General features: G+C 46.7%; 1 protein-coding gene across 1 annotated transcript; it reads left to right on the top strand.

Moving 5' to 3' along the window:
- The first annotated feature begins 657 nt into the window (after window positions 1-657).
- On the top strand, window positions 658-26,260 carry Egln3 (egl-9 family hypoxia-inducible factor 3). The gene is given in 5 exon segments (NM_019371.2): window positions 658-1,551; window positions 20,533-20,652; window positions 21,454-21,590; window positions 23,578-23,651; window positions 24,666-26,260. Coding segments are annotated over 5 exon segments (1,068 nt in total). The 5' UTR covers window positions 658-846; the 3' UTR covers window positions 24,698-26,260.

The following is a 26,260-nucleotide window of genomic DNA, read 5'->3' as shown; positions in this document are numbered from 1 at the left end:
TTTCTTTTGACTTAAATGAAAATCCAAATGTGTAAAGATGTGAACTGACTCCCTCCCTCCTCCTCCTCTTCTTCTCTTTCTCTCTCTCTCTCTCTCTCTCTCTCTCTCTCTCTCTCTCTCTCTCTCCCCCTCTCTCTCACTTGGAAGGAAAGGGCATAAGAAATCTGTGTAGACTCCAGCTTACAGGTAGATATTTAAGCCTTTTACATAGAGTCTAGTGCTCCCTTACAAGTCCAGTTGCTGTGGTAAAAGCCAGAGAGACCTGGAACAGTGTTTCTTTTGGGGAGCACACGATTGATTTTGAGGGAGAATTTCAGAACCTTTTAGTAAAAAACTTGAGTATGAACATCTCCCACAGGGCGAAATACAAAAGTCTGCAGAATTTGGCAACACTGTCCCTTCCCGGAGTGCCTCCCTATCTCCCTGTCCTCCACCCCCTCCTCAGAGATACACACCAGCCTGGCACACCGGGTGGGAGAAGGTCAAGGGGATTGTTTGTTAATGGATCAGTCAGTTTTGGTTAAAACAGAAGAGGAAAGGAGAGGAAGGAAAGACATCAGATAGGTCTTAGACCTCAATGTTTAAGAAATAAAGTCACCAGAGAGGTGACTAGCCCAGAAAGTGGCAAAAAACTGTTCATGTGAATCTCAGACTTGAGATCCAGGTTTTCAAGTTTGTTAGGGGATTTAATGCAAATCAATATGCAAACAGAGAGCATTGAAAAAAAAAAAATCCAGTCCTTTCTCCGGTCACACACAGGTTAGCTAATGTGGAGCTCGCCCAGATGCTCTGCAGCACCAGCTCAAGGGGAAGGGCCAGGAGGAGGGCAGTCCCGGGGGCGGGACCATGACGTTGAGGTCAAGGCGGGGCTTCCTCTCGTTCCTCCCCGGGCTGCGGCCGCCGCGGCGGTGGCTCCGCATCTCCAAAAGGGGCCCTCCGACTTCTCACTGGGCCAGTCCGGCGCTGGGTGGCAGAACTCTACACTACTCCTGCCGGTCTCAGAGCGGGACTCCCTTCTCTTCAGAGTTTCAAGCAACTTTCCCCGCCTTTGCAGCTAAAGTGGCTCGGGGACCGTGGCTGCCGCAGGTGGTAGAGCCCCCGGCCCGGCTCTCTGCATCTCCGCTGTGCGTTCGCTCTGGGCAAGCCCTCGGTGCGTGCACCCTGGGGGTCCCCCGCCTCGGCTCTGTGAGCGAGATGCCTCTGGGACACATCATGAGGCTGGATCTGGAGAAGATCGCCCTGGAGTACATCGTGCCCTGTCTGCACGAGGTCGGCTTCTGCTACCTGGACAACTTCCTAGGCGAGGTGGTGGGCGACTGCGTACTGGAGCGAGTCAAGCAGCTGCATTACAACGGGGCCCTGCGTGACGGCCAGCTGGCGGGGCCCCGCGCCGGCGTCTCCAAGCGGCACCTGCGAGGCGACCAGATCACGTGGATCGGGGGCAACGAGGAGGGCTGCGAGGCCATCAACTTCCTCCTGTCCCTCATCGACAGGCTGGTCCTGTACTGCGGGAGCCGCCTGGGCAAATACTATGTCAAGGAGCGGTCCAAGGTAGGATGCGTGCGTGTGCCCAGCCGCAGCTGCGCCGCAGGGGACGGGAAGCCTTCGTTCGGAGTGTTGTGTCACCTTGGCTGGGCTGCATCGAACTTTGATTTTTAACCAAGAAGTCAGCTTGCCTTATCTGCCTTACTTGCGTCCCCTCCACCTCCCGGCCTAACTCCTTAAGCAAAAGTCCACGTTAAGGGGCTCAGGTGTCTCGTGATGATGAGCTTCTGCTGACTCTGAAAGAATTGCTCTGGTTTTGGTGATGACCTCAAGGACTACTGGCTGGTGGAGGGAAAAGATATTCCAAACACTGCGACACGCGTGTCCATGATCTGAAGTGCCTGCTTTAAAGCCCTCCGGTACTGCCCTCCACAGTAGCTCACAGAGGCACTCTTAACTCTACTAGAGGCAAGTGTAATTTTTGCCTTGTGTCAGTTGGCTTGTAGAGTTAGGTAGGGTGGAAGGGAAGAGTTTAATGCGAAAAGGTTAAGTAAGACTCCACTTCTGCGCGCAGCCTTTGAGCCCCGGGGCCCAGAATTCTTAGACTCCTCTGCCCTAGTGAAAATTCTCTCCTGTGCCGAGCCCCACGCATCGCCTTTTCCTATAAACTCATGGCAAAGTCCACTCAGACAATCTGATAAGGTTCATGAAGAGAGTGGAGAAGTACCTCTGGGTAGAAAGCTTGCTTTTGCTCACGTAGCCAGTAATGCGGCAGTGGATGGTGATGATTTATCTTGAAAACATTTACAGGTAGATTGGCAGGTAGGCCAGTAGGAGGTGGAGGAGTTGAGACGGTGCATGTAACGTTTCTTTGGGTTAGTCTCTCTCCTGACCATGTCTTCCAATAAGGATAGTCAAACCCTCTCTCCAGGAGCAATTCAGAGAACTTTGCCCATCTGTTGTTGCTGGTCAAGGGACTCTCAGAATCATGAAAACTTCTTCTGGTGCCCAGCAAGGTAGAACATGGCAGCTGAGGAGCATTGACCCACGTAGAGTAGGGAGCTGCAGGCCACTTTCAGACTCGGAGGATGTGAAGGGACTCCGTCGCGCGTCCTCATGAATAGATCCGAAGAAACTCTGAGAGAAAGTGTTGATCTCTAAGTGTTAGTTTGATTTGGAGGTAGTGCAGAGTTACCTGAATTCTGTTAGAGAGTGATAGTAGGGTGTTTTTTTTCCCTTCTATCAGTTTGGTGGTAGACTGGATCATCTGTGTTTTCATCAGGAGTGTTTCTGCACTAAATAAGCTCGCTGATAACCCTGGGCTTCACCTCTGTACTGGGAAGCACTCTCGTGGCTTTGACCTGAAAGGCCAAATGACACTATCAGTTTGGTAAAGTTTCTTCCAAGCTTAGCTGTTAAAGAATTTCCCCTGAGAGGTTTAGGAATAATGTTTCCCCTCTGAGGGAGATTAGAATTGATGGTAAGTCGGGTCCCTAACGTAGTTTATTATTTAGCTTTGACTTAGTGGATGACAGGAGGACCCTGAGCTAGAATTTAATTCAAAGGGAATGGGAAAAGTACTTAGTCATCCAGGATGAGGAGAGCAAGCTCCGTAGATCCCAGGGTGAACCAAGTAACTTTTCAGCTAGCTGTGAGAATCTGTCCTACCCACCGAAGAGGCATCTTGTCTTATCCAGGCTCTGGCTGTCTTGACTGTTCCTGGCACAAAGCTCTCCTTCACACCCTTCACAAAGTCCACTTCTAGATTGGTCTATTTCCTGGCTAATTAGGACCAAAACTAAAACAACAACAACAAAAAACCAAGTTTCAACAAACAACTATTATAGTTTTTTTTTTTTTTTTAATGTAAAACTTTGATTCACTTCTGTAAGGACGCCCATGGCCTCGGGTCCCTTACTTGAAGTTTACTGGTGATACAGTCATTGTCAAGGCACATCCTGTCTATAGGGGCTACCCTCGCTTCCTTTCGCTTGGCCTGTTTTCTTTCTTACATGCCTTTCCTCCCTCGGTGTCCTTTATTCTGTACTGCTTCCCACAGTACTGATATAGATAGACTTAATTTCCTGCTTATGGCTCCAGGGGAAAGAACCAGAGAGAACTTGTACTGATTTTAAACTTATTTATAACTTTTGATTGAGGGAATTTCAAACATACACACATGTAGACGGGCTAGCATGAACTTCCCCCAGGCTATTTTAGCAACTGCCAGTTTGTACATTTAGTTTAAACTGTTTTTTTTTTTTAAATAAACTTTAAATTTCTATGCATTGCACTTATGGATTCGTACACCCTCATTACATTTTTTTTTTTCTTTAAACTGGACTTGTAAGAGTCATTGGATAATATGAGCAGGACTACAAAGGTGTTGAGAATAAACAAAAATATTTACTAGACCTAAACCATGGGAGAACTCTTAGTAGTCATGTCCCTGTCATGTGCGTGCATGTGTGTGTGTTAGAAATTGTCTGCTTTGCCTTTGTAGCAAAATGGTGTTTGGAGTCCCTCTGGGGAATGCAGGTCCCTGTGGTCCTGAGGAGTATCATGGCGCCCCCTACCCACAAGTGTGGTCATTGCTTTCCAACCAGCAATGGTTATCTGTTACTGCTCCCTTCTGGAGATCTAGACCATATCCAAGATAAATACTGCTTATAATTTGCTCCCTTTTTCTTTGGCTGCCTAGAGCTTGCAATGGCTGTTTTCCAGAGAACGTGTAATTTATAGAACCGAATGTCCCTTTGCCTGAAGCCTTCACTGTAGAGTGTAGAGTTGGGAACTCTAACAATAATAAATACCGTGTATCGAGCAGTTTGCGCTGCCTGGTGCTCTCTCTCTCTACTCAGCACTGAACTGATTTTACTTATTTTTCTGAGCCCCCCCCCCCCCAAAAAAAAACCAGATTCAAGCACTTAAATACTAGACCCAAAGTCTCTCACAGTCAGGGACCAGGGGCAGTCTTAGAAGGAGGTTGGGGGAGGGTTGGGGTTGCTAAGCCTTGTGGTCTTAGATAAGTTAAGTCACTTGGGTTACATCAAGTGTAAAAACAATAATTTAAAGGTTTTGGGAGGAAGAACTTTATGACAGTACATGTAAAATTCTTAGAATTTCCAGTCTTCGTCCTTGTTTAAAAGCTCCAGGTGAGGTTTGAGATTCTCACCCAGACTGGTCTGACTCAAGTCTGGTTGTAATGTCAGGCCTTCCTATTTAGCACCCCAAAAGTGCACGTGTGTCTCTGAGTTTCTGTGCAGGACTCCTGTGAGCCAGATCACTCACAAATCCATGAGAACTGTAGGGCAGTCTAGTTCCTTGCTAACTGTGTCTCAAGCCATAAGACACACAACACACACTATGGAAGTGGGCCACTTGAGTGAGTTCGAGGTGCAAGTGAAGGACTGGGTTAGTTTTTCCATTGTCGTCGGGGGAAGTATTGCTAGACTGGTTGTTAGGACCCTGACCTGGGTGTCTGTGGACAATGGTGGTGAAAAGGTTGTATTGTGGGCAGACAGGTCTGTCTTTTCCTGGAGACACTGCAGAGGACTGAACTGCGTGGGGCTAATGAATAGGAAGGAGTGTAGCCCCGGGGCATGGGCTTGCTTTTCCCCTTGTGGGGCAGCTCTTTGGCCCACCCTTCTGTTAGTGTTAATGCTTGTTGTCACTTACTGGAACTTATGCTGGTTGGAAATTACTCTAAGCAAAAATGGGATGATGTACCATGCCGATCTGATTTCTCTCAGGACCCAAGCGCAGGAAATGCAGTCAGGAGTCTCAGAGGGCTGGGGCCATAAACATGGAACCTTCATACCCAGCTGGTGCAAACTCTCTGAGTTTTAAGACCTTTATTTTTTTTTTTCCTCTGTTTCTGTTCTGTGTTTCTTCCCCTCTTTGCTTCTAATCCAGCCTTTGCTGCTGCTCCACACATGTGGCTCAAGATGATTCTTTACAATGGCTGCTTCAGCTGTTAGGTTGAGATGGCCTGAAGCTTGAACGACAGCTTCCACTGCCCTGGAGAAAGCTAGATGGCCTTGACCGAAGCTCTGGGGAACTATGAGCCTTGGGTGGTGAAAGCATAGAATTATATGTCACAAATACGGTTGTCGGAGCCCATGACAAGGTGTGATCCTTAGAGAACAGAGATTTGTAGTATCTCTGTGGTCAAAAAAACTTCTGAGGAAATCATTTCTAGAACACAGCCTCGTTAAGAGGGAATCCTTTCTTTGTGGAGGGTGATTTTATGGTCTGTGTTGTTGAATGACTTGGGGAACATAAAGGAAGCTGTGTGGCTATTTAGGAGTTCTTCCTGCTTATGGTGACGCTATGTCTCCAGCCCCTAATATGTGTGTGTGTGTGTGTGTGTGTGTGTGTGTGTGTGTGTGTGTGTGTGTGTGTATCTGGTCCCTCATTCAGGAAGAAAGGTGTCTCTCCTGTGTGTGTGTGTGTGTGTGTGTGTGTGTGTGTGTGTGTGTGTGTGTGTGTTGTGTGTGTATCTGGTCCCTCATTCAGGAAGAAAGGTGTTTCTCCTAGGAGAGGAGTCCTTCATTAGTCCCCGAGAAGGGCTTGTGGGAACAGGTGCCTCGAAGGCTGGGGCTGGGTCATCTGGTCATGTGGCCCAGGACTAACTGATGAACTCTGCTATGTGAATTCAGTATTTTATTTGAGATTTTTAAACATGGTTCAGACCGAAAATGCTAAGCACCTTTATGGTAGAATTACATTACTTATCTCTGTAACGGTCCTTTGAATGTCCCAGAACAATTTCTCTTTCTGACAGCTTACGCAAATTTGGTAAATCCTCTCCTGATTCCTGACTCCGGCTAGGGAAACTAGTTTTTCTTAATAATAAAAATAGCTTTGCATCCGAGGACTGTATCCTGAGAGCACACCATATATGGGAGACAATGTGCAGAGGCTTGAAGACTTTCACCGAACAGAACTGTCTGGTGAGCATCTCCAAGCACCACAGTACGACGTGTCCTTCAGGACAAGACTCAGAAGGCTGCTCACCTGGGACTTTGTTTGGTCAGCTTGGTATCTGCTTTTGGCTGAATTCTCTGGTGCCCAGTAAACAAAGGGCATTTAACTTATGCCCACTGAAGACCAAAGAGTAGTGAACAAGTTCCTACTGTGGACACTTTTTTAAAAGTTATTTTAACCACAGATTCGATGATGATTCTTTTGTAACCGTTTTGTGACTGTTAACTAATGCTTCGAGATACTTGTCACTTTTCTCTGGTGTTTGTCAGATGCACATGTTCTGACACATACGATAGCTTTGATGTTTTCTGCTGGGTATCTGCTGGGTGCCCAGTGGGTGGCTGAATCCAGAGGTACCGGAATTGTAAATACAACAGACAGATCATTTTATGATGCCAGACTAAAGAATTCAACTTTGGCAGATGGCCAGGAACCATTGCTTTGGCTTGGATTCGTAGCTCTGTGGGTGTTTGCCAAGTAAGATTAATGAGCTTGGTTAATTATACAGAGGATTTGTACCCTTTTCTCCTGGTTATTTCTATCTTAAACCAATATAGCACTGGCTTCGGTTTGCCTCCTCTTCTGATACTCACATGTGGATGAGTTTCTGCCCGCGGTTTTGGCGAACTGTGCATCTCTTTCCCTGCTCCCATCTCATTGATACATTCTTATTAAGGCAAGCCCAACTTTTGATTCTTTAGAAGGCACATTGATAATGTTGCCCAAGTTTTAGAGTAAACATGTGTTGTCGCTTTGATGTACACTACCTCCTCCATAAGTTCAGGTATCTGGACACTTATTCCTGAGTTGGCACCGTTTGGTAAAGTTGTAGAACCTTTAGAAAGTGGAGCTTGCTGGAGGAAGTGGGTCACTGGGGGAGGGTCCTGTGGTTTGGAGGCCCTCATATGCTATCTACTCTCACTTCCTGGCTGTAGGCCATTGGGCAGCGTCCTCACTCTCTTCCCATTAGCCTCCCCTGGCCAGGAAACAAGCCTTTCCTATCTTCAGATGCTTCTTGTCAGGTATTTGGTCACATCAACCAGAAAAATAACGAAAATAATGTATGCATCTCACGTTAATCATTTTTGCCTTTCGAAGCAAAAATAACCCCCAAATATGTATAACTGAACGGTGTGGTAGTAGTCTGAATTATTTGCCAGTCAGAAGACAAAATGGGAAACTCTGTTCCAAGTGCCGTCGCAACCTGTTTTTTACAGCTTGAAGTTGTCCGGATGTTTGGAGGTGTAGTTTGTATGCTGTCCTAAGCTTGCCTCTGGTATTCACTAGTAAAGCGCCTTCCCCCAGCTCACCCCAACCTCAGGGATGCAAAACCAACCCCTCCTCTTGCCAATTTGATACCTTTTTTTAAACAAACAAACAACAAGAGCTCCAACTTCTTTCATATTCATTTCATTTCATATTCTTGTTTTGTGGGTAATTTGAGTGATTTGAATAGGCCATCAAACCCTCCTTTCACCACTTAGCCAGGGACACGCGCTGGTCAGAATTGGGCCCATGCTGCCCATGCTGCTGCTTGCTTGTTCTCAGCTTCACTGTGGAACCTCAAGTTTTTCCAATTTCCTTTTCACCTAGAATTTTCTTTCTTCAGGAGACATCCTTAAGGAAGAAGAGTGGCTGCCTTTGCTTCTCGCCTTCTCTGTTAACCCCTCCCCTCTGCCTTTGCTAGAATCTGGTCTTGCAGGCTCCCCACTAGTTAGGCAGTTGCCATTCTTTTTTTTTTTTTTTTGGTTCTTTTTTTCGGAGTTGGGGACCGAACCCAGGGCCTTGCGCTTCCTAGGCAAGCGCTCTAACCACTGAGCTAAGTCCCCAACCCGGCAGTTGCCATTCTTAAAAGCAGGATGATAACCAGTGCGGTTCCCTTCCCATTGTCCACCGTAATAACCCTTGGAACCTCCACTGAATCAAGAGACCTCTTCCGTCTGACGTCCTCTGGCCCCTTTACACTCAATCTTTCCCGACTGCCTTCATCCCTCCACTCTGAAATGCCAGATCGGGATTTGCTAGGCATGGCAAGCCAGCCTCTCCATTGTCACGCACTCTATGCCTCCCAGGCCGAGTAGTGCCAGTCTTGGGAAGTTTATCCGTCTCCTGCCTAGATGGCTCCAGGACATTTTTCGGCCGCTTGTTCTGCCCCCCTTCAATGTAGAAGTTCCTGGGCCCGGAGACCACTGTGCTTTGTGTATACAGTTTCCTAAGATTATAGATGGTTGGCTATATTTCATCTTTGAAAGGAATTTTGAATTCCATGGATGTCAGTGTGTGTGTGTGTGTTTGTGTGTGTGTGGTGTGTAATTTTTTTAAAGCACATATGATTTGCTAGGAGATAAAGGAGTTTGCATCATGGTTTCTCACTGGACAAGCTTCGAGGGGCCATTCCAAAGGAGAACCTTAGCTTTGCAAGTTATTGTCTTCCATTGGGGAATTCTGTGCCACTCCTATATCCTGGCAGCTTCTTCACAGATCTGCCTCAGAGAAATAAGAAGCCCAGACCCAAGGCATTGTGTCTCCAAAGGAGGTCTCTCTCAGAACATCTCCCACCCCTTGGTGATCGAATAACATTTTACATTTGAATTTATAGATCTGGGTGGCATCTCTTACTGGGCCTTAGACAGCAACCTTACATTTTATTTCATCTCACTGATTCCGTCCTGCTCTTGGGCAAGTCTGTTCTCTACCCCTGTACAGTATTCTCTGCTTCCAAGAGTACACGGAATTGGATGAAAACTGAAACTAGATTTCCCATGGATTCCTGGGGCCTGCAGACTTGTTCCTAAAGTCAGACCCCAGCCTTGGCCTGATGGTTGTCCTCAGAGGCAGAACTTAGCACAGATAGCATGCTGAACAAAGAAAAACAGCTGGGTGTTTCTTGCCTGCTCCAGGATGGCGGGGACAAAGCTTGTACAGAAAGTTTCCTGTTGGCCACCGGGCTCCCAAAACTAACCAGTGCACAGCTGACCTTTTCACCTTCAAGCATTTAAAAGGAGGCTCTACACACTCTTGGTTCTGGCCTGGCATAGCTGTGGCTCTCAGAGGTTCTGGGCTGGTATCACTATTGGCTCTAAGCACATATTCTTGGGTTTCTCTAGACGTACCTAATCTCTGGATGAGTCTCTGATAGGCTAGGGTGAGAGCTACCCTGGGAAGTTCATGAGGCGTAGTGAGGGTCTTTTCCCAGTTCCTCTATTAGCAAGATTTCAGTTTATTAAATCCAGGCTTATTTATTTGTTGCTAAAGCTAATAGGAGACAAGCTTTTTCATTTACTTGTGAGATTTTGGGGGAACAACCATGCTGTACACGTCTGTGGCTTTTCTTTTTTTTTTTTTTTTTTTTTTTTCTTCTTTTTTTTTTTCGGAGCTGGGGACCGAACCCAGGGCCTTGTGCTTGCTAGGCAAGCGCTCTACCCCAACCCCTGACTGTGGCTTTTCTATTTGTGGTGATAAACTTCATTTTTTGAGACTATAGTTGGAAGGAAGCTTGAAACTGATTCCCTCCCTCTTGGTAAGTCAAGGGGAAAGTAAATGGCGATGACCACAGATTGGGAGAAAGGAACAAATAAGATTCATGGTCATTTTGGTGGTTCCAAGTGTCTTGCAATCAGCCAAGTCTCTGAAAACTTATCTATATATTCCAAATATGGATACCATGTAGGAGCCCAGAACCCCTAGCCCTCCAGAATAAAGGTGCCTGACTATAAAGGGCGTGAGAAAGCCAAAGTTTAGGACTGTCTGCCCTGAAATATCTTGACTGGAATGGAAGGTGTGATTCAGTAGAAATCAGGGTGTGGTTGCCATTTTGCTTCCAATGGACGGCCTCATTTTTTTCTCCAGTTGGGGGGTTGGAAGGTATGCTTGGCAATTCAGAAGAACTTAGAATTCTTTCTTTGTTGCTTGTTTTGTTGTGTTTTGTTTGTTTGATGTCAGTCTGGTTGCCTCTGCTGTCTTGAACCCACTCTTAGCTGGGGTGGGGGTGGGGAGGTGTTCTTGAGCTGTGGATCCTCTCCATGTCCCAAGTGCTGAGATGCCAGGCTTGACCCAGTATACCCTGATTCTGCATTGCTTATCTTGGAGTCGAAGGAAGGCAGTGTCATTCCTGGCCCCTCCAGAAAGAACAGCACTTATTTCAGATATCACTTCCCTTGGTAGTTTGGAAGCGGTGTTGAGTGGTGGAAAGTCGGCACTTCGGAACACTGGCTCCCCTACTTAGCTTTGTGACATCCAGTCCCTTCCTGGAGTCTGACTCTTGGTTCTCACTTTTGGTTGTGGGTTTTGCAGTTTTAAAAGTAGGTTTAGATAGAAAGCCCAGATTGACCTTGAACTTGTGACCAGGACCTTAGGCTTCTGCTAAAGACCAGGATTACCAGTATGTGGGGTCATACCTGGCAGTTCCCTACAACTTGTCTGTTGGGTCCATAGCTGTCTTTGAGGAACTTTGGGACCCATTGAATTAATTGCTTGACTTGGAGCCAGGCATCCTTATTTCTAGTTCCCTTTACATTCCTCAAAACCACAGAGGCATCCATTCCTCTCTGAGAAGCCCCCTCCTCCTACCCCTGGTAAAGGTCTTCTGGATGCCCGCCCCGCTTTAAGCCAGCAGTCTTCATCAAGTGAATTCTAATTAACGTGACTGTAGACGTTTTTGCGGCTTGTGAATTCTAATTAATGTGCCAGTAGCAGAGTTCAGATGTCTCCCAAACTAGCTTCATGCCCTCGCAGGGAAAATTGATCTCTTCCCTGGGATGCTTTTACTTGGTGTTTCTCATTTTCTTTTATGAACTTTTATGTTTCTTCAAAAGAAAAAAAATTTTTTTTCTGAATTGGCCATTTATCAGTTGACTTTGAAGCCAGTTTGGGAACCATAGTTTGTGTTGACATGACCTAATGAAGGAAGATGCTAGAAAGAATCCCCAAACATCCCAGAACATGGAAGGACAGCGTAACTGGCTGGGGAATGGCCCTGGGCTAACATGGGGAGTAGGCATTGGGAAAGGAGAGGGAGGGGAAAGCCCAGGGGCCTGTGTGGGGAGATGGGGTTGGGTTGTTTCTGCAGTGGTAACACAAGCCAGCGCTGCTGCTTTGCCACCAGATCTTTCCTGTCATTTCCTAAGCCATAGAGCTTGACAGCTATTTGCATGCCATTCTATAAGGTATTTAAGTCACCTCGGGATGACTTACAGACAGAACATGGGAAGGTGTGGGTAGGCCGACTCTCCACACCATTTTATGTGGAGGACTTTAGCATGTATTTTGGTATCTGAGGTAGGTCCTGGGGTTGTACCTTACATAGAACTGACGACCTTAATTCCCCCAGAAAGCTTGGGGACAAGCTAGTTAGTCTTGCGTCTTAGATGGCTTTCTTGTTAAGCTTTGGATTTCAGCCTGCTTGAGTGTTCGTGCAGTAACTGCATGTGAGCACTGCGTCTCCTGAGTTCCGACCGCACTGTCTTCTGGGTTGTGGAATCTTAGAGTGGGTGCGTTTTCTTTCCTAAGCGCTGGAATGCAAAGTTAGGATTCTCCTATCTAATCAGTGTTGCTTGAAGCCCCACCCCACCCCACCCTCACCCCAGGACATTTGATTGGTAGCTGTATCTGTTAATAAAGTCTTTTCTTACGGCTCACATTTAAACTGCCGTGAATTCCTTCCTGTTCTTTGGGATTGATTTAAGAAGGAAGCATACAGAGACCCATCCACAGCTGGCGTGGCCTTTCTCTACTGTGTGTGGTCTTCAGGGCACTACAGGTGAAGTTTGATTTTTCTGATAAGTTTTGTTTCTCACATTAAGGAAGTCAAATGCTGTGAGTCCCAACCCCACGTTGCCTTTCTGGTGACTAATGCATTTGTTCTCCAGGGACATGTGGTAACCTCTAGGTCCGTGTAATAACCTGGGTTAATGACTCCCTCTGAGAACGTGTGAACAACAGCCTTGACTCTGGGCAAGCTTCTGCTCACCCTTCCAGTAACCAGGCAATTAGACAGGTTCTGTGGAAGTGCCACCTGGGCGCTGAAGCTTTAGGAAGTGACATCTGCTAACATCTGGGCCAAAGCCTTGGGAAAGAGATGGCTAACCACTCCTCTCAGTGTCCTCTGGCTTGCTGGCCTGGCTGATTTTGTAATTGCCAGGAGGAAGCCCTTGCTGAAAGCCTTTCTCTGGTGACTGGAGAACGGCGGGGGAGGAGCCAGGGCTCCCCAGAGTCTGTCCCCTCCCCTGGCTGCCTGGCGGTGTGCTCGGGTGTGGGCTGGCCGCCACTCTCACGAAGCGCACGTAGCCCTGTCACTCAGTCATCTCCCAGCTGGCCTAGAGCCAGACCTCCACGGGAAGGGCTGCTTTCCCAAACCCAGACAGCCTGCGCTGATATGTGGATGTTACCAGGCCTGTTTACTGTGCCTAATTGCAGGACTTAGAAGAATCCCCTTCAAGCCAAGGAATTAGCTCTAGCTGAGAAAGGAGTGAAAATTGTCTCTTCAAGCCCCAGTCTCCTGAGAGTTTCAGGGGCTTCCTTGGGGGAGAGTGACTCACTCAGAACTCTGTGCACAAAGCGGGGACCCTCTGCGCAGTGGAATCTCAACGGGATACCATTAGATATTATAGTCTTGTGGTCTCCCATAGTTTTGTGCAAACTTGTGGACATATGTGTGTGTTGTGTGTGCGTGCGGGGGCGGTGTCTATGTACCCTCGTGAGTGTTTCTTAGAGTGTGGATCGGGAGCCAGTTTCTTTAACATGAAGATCTCAAAAGACGATGCTGGTACTTGGTACCTGTTAACTCATCAATATCACAGAACAACTACATAGGTGGTTATCTTCGGCATAATTGCTGGTGTTTGTCTGATCTGGAAGCTAGGGCCAAGTTCACCGAGGAGTGGCTGGAAAGTGAAGATGGTGAATTAATCTTCCCTTCTAGGTGCAGTGCCCCAGCCAGAACAGGAAGGGCAGGCAGACCCACTTCAAAGGAACTCAGCCGTTTGTAACACCCATTTGCAAAAGTCCTGAAGTTCCTTCTTGGTTGTGCAATTCAGGTGGAAGGGCACGCACATCACCACACCGCCTTGGCAGTGGTGTTAATGTGTAGCAGTACTCTGGGCGTGTGGGGTCAGGGAACGGCGCTGGTTTTAGTGTGAGCGTCAGGCATGTGAGGCGGGCAGAAGGAGTTTTCCTTATGAGACCAGACCGATAGGGAACATGAGCGATTTGGAGTTGGTTGAAAAGGACTATATACTTGACGTGCCCTGGACTCTGTCATCTTGAAACTTTGGGAAGAAAAGTGGGGGGGAGCTGGACACAGCCATGCTGCTGCCCACCAAACCACACTTTCTTTTCTTCCCCTCACTGGGTCACGTTGGCCTCTAACCAGAGGCACTCTAAGGGAGGAAATGGAAGGGCCTGATCGGAACCTTTGATAGGGATAACAAGCAAGATGCTAAGATAACTAATGACAGTTTGAGCCCTCGCCTACCTTTGTTCTCCGAGTGCTGGAGTTGCCTTCAGCTCCTTTCTTTACCCCATAAGTGCTTGAAATACATTTGTAAAAATTCTGAACCTGGGCAGTGAGGTGGCCCACCTGGTCGGGGAGCTTGCTACCCCTAGCCTTGAGCACCTGAGTTTAGTCCTGGGGGACTCACAGGGAAGGAGAGAAGTGACTCCCGCCAGTTGTCCTCTGGCCTCTGAGTGTGTACACAGAAGCTTACACACACACACACACACACGCACACGCACGCACACACACGCACGTACATGCACACAAATCATAATAAGAAGAGTTTAAGAAGCCACTAAAAAATATTTCTAAAGCATTTCTAGTGTGGTTTCTTCTTCATATCCAGACCTTCCTTTTTGTTCCATTTCATATGGCTGGCTCAGCTGGTGGCTACTGTGAACCTTGTGCTGGTGACATTTTCCTAAGCTTAGAAAAGACTTTCCATGACTACTGTTGCCATCTTATCAAGAGGCCTTCACGTTAGTGCGCTCGTGTGTGTGTGTGTGTGTGTGTGTGTGTATGTGTGTATGTGTGTGTGTGTGTGTCTGTGTGCGTGTGTGTGTCTGTGTGCATGTGTGTGTATGTGTGTATGTGTGTGCGTGTGTGTGTATGTGTGTATGTGTGTGTGCGTGTGTGTGTGTCTGTGTACATGTGTGTGTGTGTGTCTGTGTGCGTGTGTGTGTGTGTATACGTGTGAATGTATACGGGCACATTCAGGCTGTGCTGTGCATCGTTGAGGTCAGAGGACAAATGGAGTTCGATCTCTCCATTCTCCTTGTTGCTCCCAAGGATAGAGCTTGGGTAGCCCAGCTTGGGAGCAGACGTATTTCCTAAAGTCAACCCACTGCTCTCAGCCACTAGTGTTGTAGGAACTTAATTTTGGTGTCCGTGAAGAACACAAGCCCTCAGTGGAGGAGGAAGGTGGCTGAGGGCTAGAGCTGCAGTTTCAGTCAGCACCTCAGGCTCTCTGCATTTAATCTGTAAAGGATATTTGGCGTTCTTTGGCTCCTTGTCAGAGCCAAATCCAGAACGTAACTTGACATGCCAGCTTCAGTTGTCTTTAACTGAAGAAATGCATTTAGGAACAAACCTCGCAAAGACCGTGCCTCTTCTACTCTGCCGGTTCCCTCTGGTCTTTGTGGTTGGGCCATTGCAGAAAGCATTTGGATATCCAGAGATTTTTATTCTCCATTTTAAACAGGAGAAATTCAAACTTAAGGCTGTTGCTCGCCGTATAGGCCTCTGTTCAGTCATTCATCACCCTGCCCCTGCCTCTGTGTGTCACCTCGTGGGCCCTGCCTAAGCAGGTACCTTTACCAGTGAGTTTCATGAAGTGTTCAAGGGGCAGCTGGCCCTGCTCACCGTCCACATTCATTGTGTGAGTTAAAATACTCGCTGAGCACAATCCGTTTTCCCCGAGTATTGACTTCCATTCCTCCGCTCACAGACCCTAAAAACACTGCCAGTACGTGTCACCTAGCCCTCCTTGTCACCTGAATCCCAATGAGACTGTTTCAAGCCACAGAGCTCAGCTGTGGCTCTCTCCCACTGGGCTTCTGTCCAAGCTGATGAAGGTGTGTGCCCTCCTTTAATTTCTCCTGACCCTCGACGCGTCTGACTGTGCTTTAGGGTAGAGCGGAGGGAAAAGAAGGAAAGGGCCCCCCACCCCCCATTACTCTAGATGCCAATGAAAGCAATCCCAGATCTTGTGCTATGAGTTTTACATGGATTATTTACTTCAGTTTGCTTTCCCATTTTTACAGAGGAGTTAGCTGAGGCACAAGGAGATTTAAGCGCTGGTAACCTGTGCCTAGGCTGTGCCATGTTCACTGAGTTTAAACTGTTTCTTCTTCTCTCTGGCATTGTTGCCCTCTCCTCCCCCTCCTCATTTCCCTCTTCCCCCACCTCCTCCCTCTCCTGCTTCTTCTACCAGACAGTGTCTCTTTAACAGAACCACCCTAAATTAAACAGATCCGAGGGCGGAAGAGCTAGATGGTCCTCAGTGATTAAGAGTGTATGTGCTCTCACAGAGGACCTGCCTTTGATTCCTAGCACCCAGGACACTGCCAGTTTCAGTGGGATCTGATGCCTCCCAGCCTCTGCACCGGTGCCGGTGCCGGTGCCTTCACACCCATAGAGACAAAATTAAGCAATAATATTAAATCCACCCCCCTCCCAAAGAAGAATTAAAAAACATTCTTAAAAAAGAAAAGGGAAAACATTCTTACAAAGCTTTTGCTAGTATCTGTTTAGTAGCTAAGAGGTCCAATGTGTTTGTAGACTCAATTTTGAAGGCTGTTCAGCCGGATAACTTTAATGTTCGACTGTTCTTGGCTTGACTCTTTGTTTGGCTTTTTGTTTTTACGACCGTAGCTCCCTTTGTAGGGCAGGCAACTGTAAAATCTGTGATGCTCTTGCTTCAGCCTCCTTAGGAACTTGAGTATCAGGTATGTGATTCTGTGTCAGGCTTAAACAATATCTGTATATCAATTGTGAATTCTGTAAATGAAATGATCGGATTTTTTTTTTAGTTTTGCTGAGTAAGAATTTGCATAAACGCAACTTTGCATTTCAAAGATCAAGTTATACGAAGGAATCTGATTCCAAAGTCCCAAGCATTTTGTGTGTGTGTGTGTGTGTGTGTGTGTGAGAGAGAGAGAGAGAGAGAGAGAGAGGCAGAGAGAGAGAGACATATATAATACATATGCATTTATATGTGTATATACATTTTCATAAAAACACATAGCATGGCTTCTTTCTTTTTGAGGGGCTAGGAGTCATGGCATAGGCTGTCTTGTATGGTGCGACTGTACTGCTTGCCCCCCCTCCAGTCTGCGGTATGGTCGGTCCGTAGAGAAGTGCTAAGTACACTGTCTGAAATGAGCATTATTGCTGAGTGAACAGGCGAGGCTGTTGATGCTGGTTTTAAAACTGTGTCCTCCGTCAGGCTGTGGCTGGTCGCTATAGAGCATCCAGTCGAGGCCTTGGAGTATGCATCCTGGGCTTGATCTCTGCACTTGGCTCTTTGTTTGTTTGTTTTTGTAATTCTCCCACAGCTTTCAACAGATGCATGGTTTTCTTTTCCGCTGGTGGCATTTGTAAAGTAGATTTTACATTTGGATTCTGCTATACAGTTCTTCTGTGTTTGTACACCTCTCGCCTGAACGTGACCACGGAGGTGTCTTGAAGCACAGATCTCTGGTGTAGAGCCAGCTCGGGAACACCTGGTTCATTCCTCTCATTTCCTGTTGCTACAGAGCTATGGGGAGGCCTCTGGGGGATGGGGGTTTGTTCAGGGGCCGGTGCCGGGGTTGGTGATGCATCAGAGAACGTGCAGAATCAGGACATGCTGATTCATCTGCAAACCCAGGACTAGAATCGGGGCACAGCCACCATGCTACCAAAGGGACACGGATGTGCTATTAAAGTGCTGCAGATTTCAAGTATTGGTCAAGCCAGGAAGTTTTTGCCAATAAAAAAGCCCTATAATAAGATACCTTCCTCATTCCCATAAAACATGAAGTGTTGCAGTGTTTCCCTCTGACCTGCTCTCTGGCTTCATTACAGACTCGATGAGGTTTAGATAACAGATCTGATAAAACCATCAGTTTCCGGAGTCTGTTACTGCCCCGTGCACAAATTGGCATGGGCTTGATGACTCGTCCCTGAGGTTTGCCTATCAGTGCATCCATAGCTTCACAGTTTGAGATCCTGTCGAGGACCAGCAGACAGTTGGGGGAATGAATGTGTTCAAGCCAAAACCCATCTCCTGTGGCACTCAGCCAGAGACCTCAGTGGTACAATTGGTCAGCAAGGTTGCGGCGGGACCTTTGAGCTTCCCGTGGTTTCCTCTCATTGTTTAAACGTGATGCACATGGCTTCTGGAATCGGAGAGAGGGTGACTTGCACTCCGGCCAGAAAAATGATTTCTTCCTTCCCTTAACAACATGTATGCTCACAATTAGCGGGGTGTCCTAGTGGCAAGTCCACAAGGCACTGTGCCAGCACATTCTCTGTTTTATACCTGCAGCAGTTAGTGGAGGGTGCGTTTGTGGGAACTGTCTGTACTTCCCGCCTGTACTTTAATTCGAGCTGAGTTCTAAAGCCTGTGCGTGCGTCTTAATGTCCTACAGGACACTGCTTTCTTCACAACGTGCTGAGCTTAGATCAAGTCTTCTCTTTGGACATTGGAGGACTGTGTTAATTACTTGTCTCATTGCTGTAACAAAACACCCGACAAAAGCAGCTGAAGGAAGGAGGGATTTACTTTGGCTCAAGTCCCAGGGCACAGTGCTTCGTGGCAGGAAGTCATGGCGCAGCTCAAAGCAGCTGGACACGGTGATTCCACAGTCAGGAAGCAGAGGGAGAAGGATGCTGGCGGCAGCTCATTTTCTCTCTTCTTTAGTTAGGACAGGTCTCCCACCTCAATTGACCCAATCTACAAAATCTATCCCCAACACCAACAGAGATTTGTCTCCAAGGTGATCCTACATCCTGTCAAATCGGCAATCGATATAAACCATGTAGCCCGCCCCCCTCATCACAGGAAGGAGCCTGGGATCACAGTCGATTGCAGATGAGGTAGATGGCAGGCATCCAGACCGCTGACCTTTTCTGGGAGCAGAGCTGTTTCGGAATATAAAGCTGAAACACTGACTGACAGCAGGCGGTTTTTTGGTTTTTTTTTTTTTTTTTTTTAAGTCTGCCCAGTAGTGGGGAGACTGGGATGGTGGGGGAATCATGGAGTCATTGTGCTAAGTGGCTTTCATTGTTGGCCCTCACACACTTACGACCCGCTGCTTCCAGGAATAGGTGATTCCCTATGTCCTAGGGAACTTGTCTCTTCCTCTGCGGCCAGGCCAGCCGCTTCTGGCTGCTCACAACCGCCTCTTTTTCGAGCCGCCATCTATTTGGTAATGCCATTTGTCAAATCCTTATTACAGTCACCTCAAAACCCGACTTTTGGGGAAACGTTCTGGCTAACAGAGCAACTTCAGCTCGACACAGGACAGCACAGTGGCTTGTCCAGAGGCCAGCTGAGGGGTCGCTCGCTGCGAGGATGGTCAAGTACAGATAGCCTCTGATTTAACTTAAGTTCATTCCAAAGCCAGGCCACTACTGAGCTTCCAGCACGCAGTGTGTGTGAGGCCCAACTCTGTTTTCAGGCTCTACTGGGAACCAGCTCCCTGAACTGCCAGTGGCTTAGTTTGGGGCTGTTCCAGACTACTCCTTTTCCTCATGAAGTAACCTTGCTATTTATCAAGGAGTATTACAACCCAGACCCCTAAATATGTCTGAAAGTATGCTTTCAAATCAGAGGAAGGAAAGCTGTTAAGCTGGGTAGCATGCACTCTGGTAGCAAAGAACCGTCGACAAGTTCATTGACACACACTGATATGATCTGTCAGCTTTTCAGTGGACAAACCTCTGTGTCTGGTGCTCCTTAACGCCAAGATTGCACGGGTAACTGAGGTACGAGGGAAGCTTCGGGCTCTCCTTACCAGTTCCGATGTTTTCCTTACATACTCCAAATCCCTATAATGTTTAAAAATTATAGTTGTGTCTTGTAATGAGAATAGGTTTTATATTTTGCTTCTCTACCCCACCCCCACCTCTGTTACATTTCCCCCATGAAACAACAAAGGCATATTAACCTGTAATTGTAATTCTCAGTTAGGATTTTTCTAGGTGGCTTTCTTCTTCCACCTTGAGGGTATAGGGTTAACCATCATCAGGAAGAACATAGGATTTAGGGATACATTCCTCTGTGTGTGTGTGTGTGTGTGTGTATGTTACATTTATTTATATATTACATTGATTTATGTATGTCTATTTATATATTTACATAAATGAATGGCTTTTTTCCCCTTCTAAGAGATCTCCCTGTATTGTGTGTGCTGACTCGTTAAGTGTTAAGGTCTGGCTTTCCACTGACCCTTCTCTTTTCTTGCGGTCCTAAGCTTTTATTGAGTAAGTGACCTTTACTCCCTTTAGAATCAGACACGTTTTTGTAAGAAAACCTGCGTAATTCCACAACGTGGGGCACTGCTAACCAAGCACAGTCCCTAAGCCCCACACCAAAGATTCTTTCTTTCGTTTAACCTCTCTGCACACCCTGTCCCTTCCTTCCTTTTGGAGAGGGTCTCCCTCTGTGGGCCAGGCTGGCCTCATGTTTGTGCCCCAGCTTCTGAGTACTAACGTTTACATGTCCGTGCCCACTATACTATGCCTGCCTCTCATATCTCTGGATTCTGATCTCATGGGGCTTGGATGGGAACCCGGAACCTGCTTTTCCACAAAGGAATATTAAAGAAAGGCAAGCATCTTGTTGATGATGTGGGTGGGTTTCTTTAGGAAGTTCTCAGTGTTCTAGAACGTGGGAATATTACCAGATCACTTACCCTGCACCAAGTCCTAAGGCCGGGGACTTAAGCTTTCATACCAAAGATTACCTTGTGTTCGTTTTATGTTCTGATCGTAATCCAAATGTATGCACTGTGTACCTCTGCTGTGGGAGGAGACTACCTACACTTTTTTTAAACAGCATCTCTGGAATGTCTCCACAGGCGATGGTGGCTTGCTATCCAGGAAATGGAACAGGTTATGTTCGTCATGTGGACAACCCCAATGGTGATGGCCGCTGTATCACCTGTATCTACTACCTGAATAAGAATTGGGACGCCAAGGTACTGTGGAATAGTGTGTGCCTGCATGCCTGTGTCTGTGCGTGAGTGTCTGTGTGAGTGTGTGTGTGTGTGCGCGCGTGCGCGCGTGCGCATATGTGTGTAGCTTGGGGAGTTATATGTTATAGAAGGTGCAGATAGAGGTGTTCTGAGTTCAGATCAAAAGAGCATGCCATTTCTAACTAGGTAAAACCTTCCGGTGGCTTTAAGGGAGTTATAGCTTCTAATAGCCGGTCTCCACTGTTTATGTCTTACCTCCCCCAAACCCCTACTTATGGAATTAGTGCCAAATATTAAGAAGATAGCTAGTTGTTCTAGTAGGACAAGTAGATTGTTCATGTGAAAAAAGAAAAGGCAACTGAGGAGACGGATAGATGTTCAACAAGATGCAGATAGCATGGCGTGAAAGGTCACGGAAGGGTCCAGTCAATGGGGTCAGAGGGCATTTGAAGAGTTCAGAGGTCAGCCATAAATAGTTATTACAGGAGCAGCTGTATGGGGGGCGTAGATTGAAGCAGTCTGACTTGGACAGTTTTGTGTGGTGCTCTGACTGTCCTATTTTGCGTCTGTGGCCTTCATGACCGTGGGAATGGGAAGATGCTGAACTGAAGTTGAATATAACTGTCTATAGCTAAGTCTGATACAAGTTCAATTCCAAAGTATGAGGGGGAATAAATAGTTATGGGCCAAAACCCACTTAAAGTTGAAGTATGGGTGGTATTTCTCCAGGATAGAGGTAACACATCATTGCTGATAAACCTCCTGTGAGACCAGGAAATAACTAATTATCTTCTTGGTTTTCAGTTACATGGAGGGGTCCTGCGGATATTTCCAGAAGGAAAATCATTTGTAGCAGACGTGGAGCCCATTTTTGATAGACTCCTGTTCTTCTGGTCAGACCGCAGGAATCCACATGAAGTTCAGCCCTCCTATGCCACCAGGTAAGAGGTGGGGGTCACAGTTCCTCTTCTAGGGTGCATACGAACCCTAGATTCCTGAAAACTAATGTCCTATATAAGGAAGTGCTGGGTACACCCCAAAACTGAGAGAACCTGTTTGGAGTGATGGAAATTGAAGGAGCCTCCTTGGGATTCATTAGCATACAAATCTGACTTCAATTTAAAGTAACTATTAACTTCCTGTTCTGTGAGTTGTGCATACCGCAGTCTCAGTCCCTTAGAATGTTTTCCCCTGTCCTTCTGTCCCTTCCTTCTCGACCATTAAGAAAAAGTTAGAGTTGCCTGGGCTTTGCGGTTCACTCCTGTGATACCAGCACTTGGAGGTTCGAGGGTTTAAGTCCCAAAAGCATCAGGGAACAGACAGAGCTAATGTTGAGCTGGCCCCCGTTACCACGTGTCAAGTTCTGCTTCTTTGAGTGAATTTACAGTCAGTTGAAGCAAAGAAAGAACCTTGGGAAGGAAAAGGGAATTTGTCTTGAATTTACTTCCTTTTCAACTCTTTCTATAGCTTAACATGTGTCTGGGCTAGCCTCATCCATGCAGTAACAATTGGATGTTATAGTTTTGTTTGCTCCATCCATCCATCCATCCATGCATCCTTGAGACAGGTCTCTTGTTGGGCTGGCTTGGAACTCACTATATAGCAGAGGATGACCTTGAGTTTCTGATCCTCCTGCCTCCACCCCCTAAGTGCTGCAGTCATAGGCATGGCCACTGCGTATAGTTTTTTCTGATGTTAGCTACGGCTTTAGGCACACAATGCAAGCATTCTATCAACTGAATAGACCCCAGACCATAATTCAATGTTCTTAAAACCTTTTTCCTTTTTATTTTTTTCTTCCCCCCTCCTTCTCTCCCCTCCTCCCTCCCCCACCCCCACCCGGGCACATGGATAAGCAGAATTCTAAAGTCAATGAACAACTTAGAATTGTAATCTTAATCTAGAAAGCCGATAAAAGCATTTACTCCTCTTCTGCCTTGAGTTCTCCCTTCTCTTCCCACACCACGGGCCAGGCAGGGAGCAGAGTGGTGTGGAGTAGGGCTTGTCCTGGGAAGGGTGTTGAGGTGGGAAAGCTGTGGAAGGATGGTGTTCAGCATTATCAAGCTTAGCCTTCTGCATAGCCCTATAGACATCCTGACCTGAGCTCCAGTTACAGATTCAGTCACACTGTGACATGCTCTGCATAAACAGGCCACGAGTCGCTGCCGCTGAAGTCTACCTGCGGCTTGTTTTATGGGGTTCAATAATAGGACCCTGTTTTGTGGCAGGATTCTCTAGTTACTTCCAAGCCCCACTGTGACCAACTTTATAGAGGAAACATTAGCAAAAGTGATCAGAAGTCCCTGGGGGTTGAGTTGGGGATGGGGTGGGGTGCCGTGGAAAGTACTGTAGCTAATGATAATTATAAAAGTAGAAGGTTTAAAAATCCAAGCATGAGATAGTGCCAATTACAGTCCCTTCCACTAAAGCAAGTAACAGGAGCAGTGGAAAGCCCAAAGGTATCAGTACCGAGCTGAGTCTTGGCACCGGTGCTGAAAACTAAAGAAAGCAGGGCGAGAGTTAGGGTGGACAAAGCTACTTGTGAACACTTCCCTCGGATGTTGTTACCTCCCCTTCTCTGTTCTCTTCCGTCATCTTGGGTCTCCATCTATTGCGGGGCAAGTCTCTTTCAGGCCTTCCTAGGCAGATTACCTTTGCCCATTGCATTCTTACCCCTCCAGTCAGTCACTGGAGCCTGAGCTCTTAAGGGAAGTTTCTAGGGATAGCATCGTTGAGTTCCCAGTGCTCGGAGCAGGACCTGGCAGTCCCCGGAACGCCTGTGTTACACAGCATTTAAACAGAATCCGTCCCAAGGAAACACTTGTACATTAAAACGGTGGTGGTTTTGCAAGTGATTTTACTGTGAGCCTCACAGAGTTAGTTCAAAGCTTTTGGTGGTCTCCAATAGCACGTGTGTTTCTTCCACAGGTACGCCATGACTGTCTGGTACTTCGATGCTGAAGAAAGGGCAGAAGCCAAAAAGAAATTCAGGAATCTAACTAGTAGGTGTCTGGCCATTTCTGCAACTTTAGTTTTATACTTTTGTAATGACACTGTTTAGTCTCAGTCGTGACTTAGCTTCATGTGTAACGATACCTAAAGCCTTGACTTTCATGCTCTTAGAGGAATCAGAAGGACACGCATGGGACATTGCCCCTTGGGATGTCCACTCACTGTGGGATGGTTTGTAATAGACAGAAATAATTAACTTTTTATTGTGACTGTTAATCAGTCATGTCTAATATAAAATTTTGCTCACGGATTTAGCATTAATATAAAAGTATAACAGATCCTAGTGCCAGTGGTATGGGATTGTGGCTCGGTATAGAAGAAGTAGGGCTCTCACACTATCAAACCGATATGATTTCACATCGTTCCTGGCATCCGCAGCCAGCATTCATAAGCCATGCTTCTCAATACTGGCTATGCTAAGCTGAGCTTGGCGGAACAAGCACGAGGGGCTCCACCAACTAGACTGGGGCAGGGGGACCGTGAATTTGATGTCAGCCTGACCTCTGTAATGTCCGGCCTCCCCAAAAAGTTATACGAAAGCAGTAATCCTACCAAGTTGGTTCATGGAAAGGTAAACTTCTGTCCCTCTGAATACAGGAAATGCTGTGTCCTGTATCCCTCTTTCGAGTAACTGAGTGTTAGTATACTGAATTGATCCTAAGACGTCCTAAACGGAAAACGAGAGATGTCGCTCAGTTGGAGCACTAGTCTAACGTGTGGCATGTCATGGGTTCAATTCTTTTTACTGCCAAATAAATAAAATGTATTTTTACATAAAGAAATTGACGTAACTCTACCTAAGTCATGACCTCTGTACCTATCAAATGCCAAGAAAGATGGCTTTACAAAGTTCTGTTGGGAATCTCAATTAGCTCTATAAAAGGGGATGTTTTTTACTAGAGGAGTGGGGGGGGGGGGAGAGGGAGAGGGAGAGGGAGACTTGATGACTGACATAATTCATCAAATTTGACTCCCTAACTTGTTTTTCCCTGTTTCCAACCCAGGAAAAACTGAATCTGCTCTTGCTAAAGACTGACGGTGGTGTGAAGTCCGCTGGGCGCATTCGTTTAGTGACAGTTCCTGAAATGTTAAGTGTCAAGATCCAAAGACTCTGTCCAATCCCCTGCCTACCGCCTGCATCGTTTGGCTCCCTACCTTGTTTGTGGTACTTCGTGTTTTCTTGCTGGGAATGCGTTGCCCTCCAGACACTCTCTTTGCCGGATGAACTCATTTGCTAACTCCAGAAACACCTGCAGACATCCTAGCTGGCCAGCGGTTTAACGGATAGATCTGGGAATGGATAGATATGGGAATGCAGCTGTTCAGCCCAGGATTGCCTCGTGTTCGCACTTTATGCATACTTCCTGGTCTGATAGGAGGAGGTTTGCGAAGAAATAAACTGGTGACAGATGCCACAAAGAGGCACCCTTGAAACCCTAACAGCAAGAAAGAGAAAGATCTGAACTATTTCCAGATGTTGTTAACCCGAGACTGGACGATTACGGACAACCTGATGACATTATCGCCTCTAGAAAGGGCTGCTGTCATAGCGATCGATTTATAAGTGTCCCACGGTGGATGCTCCTTTTTCCTGGTCCTACAACCTGTTCTTTTTGAAGGTCATTGCTAAATTGATGCTCTCTTGTCGAAGACGACCCCAGCCTGTATGCTCCATTTTTACTTCTTACTTGGGGATCCTAATTATCCAGAGAATAAAACTCACCAGGTAGTTTGGGTTGTTTTTTCTGGTACTGAAATTTGAAGTTAAATGAGAGGACAGGAAGCGTCCTGGTAATTTAGCTTCTGCTAACTCTGTGGGAAGAGCAAAGCCTAGCGGTATGCGATAACCATGCATACGGTGAGCAGTTCGAGAGGGAGATGTGGTTGGAAGTGCAGACAGCCCCCTTTCATCATGTTCCCTTTAACTGTTCTTCGTTCATGGCTAAGAACAGCATGTTGTACTCTTAAAAGATATGGAAATAAAAAGACCTCAAAGCTATCGAGTTCTCCCACATTGTCTGCTCTGCCAGCCTCGCTTTAGCCGTCTTGATCCTTGAGAGCAACTGGTTGGTAGTGCAGCCAGTGTTGTGGAATTTCCTAGAACTGTGGGAGGTTCTCCTGCTGCAGGATGCAGGTGCCGCTTCCCCCAGAACTCTGTACGAAACACCCATTTTACGGAAGTTAGCCATCCTAGTTTTCGCTGCTACTTCCCCATCTTTCGAACCTCTTTAATTTCCTTGCTAGAATCCCACAAGCAGCACAGACCCGAGAGTGTTTTATTTCATCGTGTTCAGCCATGCAGACTTTCCAAGAAAGAAGTTGATACTTTTTTTTTTTTGGGAAAGTGTCCAGGAAGAACTGTCATTCCTTCCCCCATGGCTCTGTTTTGTTTTATTTCCCACCTTCTAACTTACAATGTCATTTCCTTATTTATTATGTTTATTGTCTTGTAGCCTATGATGTCTAGAGTGTTAAACACAACGAAGGCAGGGATTTTGTACGTTTTTGATCCATGCAGCATGTTCCCAGCACCTAAGCTAACATACAGTAAGCAACGGCTTACCAAACACATGTTCAATAAACTCAGTCTCCTCTGTAA

The sequence above is a fragment of the Rattus norvegicus genome, chromosome 6, assembly GCF_021556685.1.
Source record: "Rattus norvegicus strain SHRSP/BbbUtx chromosome 6, alternate assembly SHRSP_T2T, whole genome shotgun sequence".
Taxonomy (NCBI): domain Eukaryota; kingdom Metazoa; phylum Chordata; class Mammalia; order Rodentia; family Muridae; genus Rattus; species Rattus norvegicus.
The sequence above is the reverse complement of the archived record's forward strand: the minus strand, read 5'-3'. Positions and strand labels throughout refer to the sequence as shown.